General features: G+C 35.6%; 1 protein-coding gene across 1 annotated transcript; it reads left to right on the forward strand.

The window, feature by feature from the left end:
* Nucleotides 1-1,002, forward strand: LOC113142556 (olfactory receptor 1468-like). Its single transcript, XM_026327593.1, has one exon. The coding sequence runs from the start codon at nucleotides 7-9 to the stop codon at nucleotides 1,000-1,002; it is 996 nt and encodes a 331-aa protein (XP_026183378.1). The 5' UTR covers nucleotides 1-6.
* Nucleotides 1,003-2,528: the final 1,526 nt, after the last annotated feature.

The following is a 2,528-nucleotide window of genomic DNA, read 5'->3' on the forward strand; positions in this document are numbered from 1 at the left end:
GAAACAATGTCATCAGACAAGAAAGCTGCTACCACATCTAATGTCACATTTGTTCGTCCTGCAAAATTTTATCTCAGTGGATTTTCTAACATCCCTCATGTTACATATTTTTATATCTTCCTGTGTTTTGTCTATATCATGACTGTTGTTGGGAATGTTCTCCTTCTCTCGTTGATTTTCCTGGTCAAGACTCTTCATGTTCCTAAATACATGATTGTGTTCAACCTGGCTTTGACAGATTTGTGTGGGAGCACTGCTCTCATCCCAAAAGTCTTAGACACATTTTTGTTTGACAACAGATACATTGTCTATGAGGCTTGTTTAAGTTATATGTTCTTTGTTTGGTTCTTTGCAAGTGTGCAGTCATGGACACTTGTCACTATGGCATATGACAGATTTATAGCAATTTGCTTCCCTTTAAGGTACCATAGTATTGTGACTAAACCAGCTATTGCTGCAATGCTGCTGTTAATGTGGGTAGTTTCTTTGAGTCTAATATCATGCATGGTTGGGCTACTTGATCGTCTCTCCTTCTGTGGATCTTTGTTCATACAAAGCTTTTTCTGCGATCATGGACCAACATATCGTCTGGCCTGTAATGACACATCTTTAAATAACATAATGGCATGGGTTGTATTTATAGTTGTCATTTGTCTTCCTCCTATATTAATAGCATTGACATATGTTTGCATTGCCATAGCTCTGACCAGAATAGCATCAGCAAAAGAAAGAGTGAAAGCATTGAAAACTTGTACTTCTCACCTGATTCTTGTGGCTATTTTTTACTTACCATTTCTGGGCACCAACATAGCTGCAGTGACCTCCTACCTCCATCCTAATGCCAGGATCATAAACTCTACCTTAACACACACCATACCAGCTTTGCTCAATCCTATTATATACTCTTTAAAGACAGAAGAAGTGCTGAACTCTATCAGGAAACTTTGTAAAACCAATAGGGTGAACAAAATAATCTTATCGAACAAGGTGACCTCATTATAACTGCTGTATGGACATAACAGTGTTAAATCTGCATGAATGTGTTTCATAAGATTTTACTGTGAACTTTTTACTAGCAAGTAATGCATGTTTGCTTTTGTATTGTACTTATTATATGGTGTTACTGTATCAACATTGTGCTTTGCTGTTGGAGTAGCTGTGTAATGATCTGTTTAGCAACATGAAATCAGAGATATGAATAAGTTATGACTATACACTGCTAATTATTAAAGCCATATAAAAATATTACATTCTTTTAAATATAACTGTTTTAATCTAAATGAAAAAACAGTACGAAAACCTTTGGAAATTTCATACTGGCAAATTTTTAATAGCTCAATTCTCATTTGTCTCATAGAGTAAATATGGCTGAATCAACTTAACGAAAAAATAGTAGATAACATGAATGATGTGGTTAATCATTTCAACAATTACTTCTTGTTAATATTGGCCTTGAACTGACTGATAAAATTGATTAATCTGGTAACACCCAAGGACAATGTGCTGACTATAAAAGTAGGAATTTAACCTTGTTTTTCCTCAACCTTGTAAAATCATAAATTATGCCTCGAAATTCAGTAATAAAACATGAGTTGATTGTGATGGCCTGAATATGAATTCAATTAAAAATGTAATCCATGAAATATTTGCAATCTTTCTTTTCAAACTGCAAAATTTCCAACTAATATGAAAATCACCAAAGTTGTACCAATACATAAGAACGGTGATAAACTGCCAGTGTTGTGTCATCCGCCAACTTAACAATATGGTTGGTGCTGGATCTAGCTGTACAGTCGTGTGAGCAGGCTAAACAACAGTGGGACACATCCCTGGGCAGAGCCTGTGCTCACTGAGATAGCTCCTGATGTGTGACTGCCCACCTTGACTGCCTGCTGCTGCTTTGTCAGGAAGCTGAGCACCTAGTTGCATTTTGCAGTGTCCACACCTGGTACCATCAGCTTTTCCACTAGCTGCTGTGGAATGATCTTATTAAAAGCTGAGCTGAAGTGTAGTATTAATTTGGTTCTCAAAAGTAAAACATCAAAACATGTAGTACAGTAAAGATGAAAAAAAAAATGACTCTGAAATGTAATGAATATGAAGTAGCAGAAATTTGTGCAGATACCTCAAAACTGCACTTCAGTACAGTACTTAAATAAATGTTACTTTCCACTCTGGTCTTTTGAAACAGGACACTGAAGCTTAAGGTGAAACATGGAATTAGCTGCAGTTCTAGTAGGCTTGTTCCATCTAGTGGTTTGTGCGTCACTGGATTACATAAACTCACTGAACAGTTTATATGGCACACCTATGTATTTAAAATCATTTCAATACAATATCCCTTTATAAAGCTCAAAATTGTTTTACTTTTTGGTGAAAGGTCTGAAAATGATAATTCATTGGTGTCTGTATTTTTTCCCAGTTTACATACATATCAGAAATGACATATCCTCTTAATTATATACTGGGTGCTAAAAACTGGAGTGTACTTGTACATTCCAATTAAATGAATCACCTAAACTGTTTGA

This window comes from Mastacembelus armatus, chromosome 14 (genome assembly GCF_900324485.2).
Source record: "Mastacembelus armatus chromosome 14, fMasArm1.2, whole genome shotgun sequence".
Taxonomy (NCBI): domain Eukaryota; kingdom Metazoa; phylum Chordata; class Actinopteri; order Synbranchiformes; family Mastacembelidae; genus Mastacembelus; species Mastacembelus armatus.

Bases quoted from the DNA above. Each gene is read 5' to 3' on its own strand.
- LOC113142556 (XM_026327593.1), top strand. From the start codon at position 7: ATGTCATCAGACAAGAAAGCTGCTACCACATCTAATGTCACATTTGTT.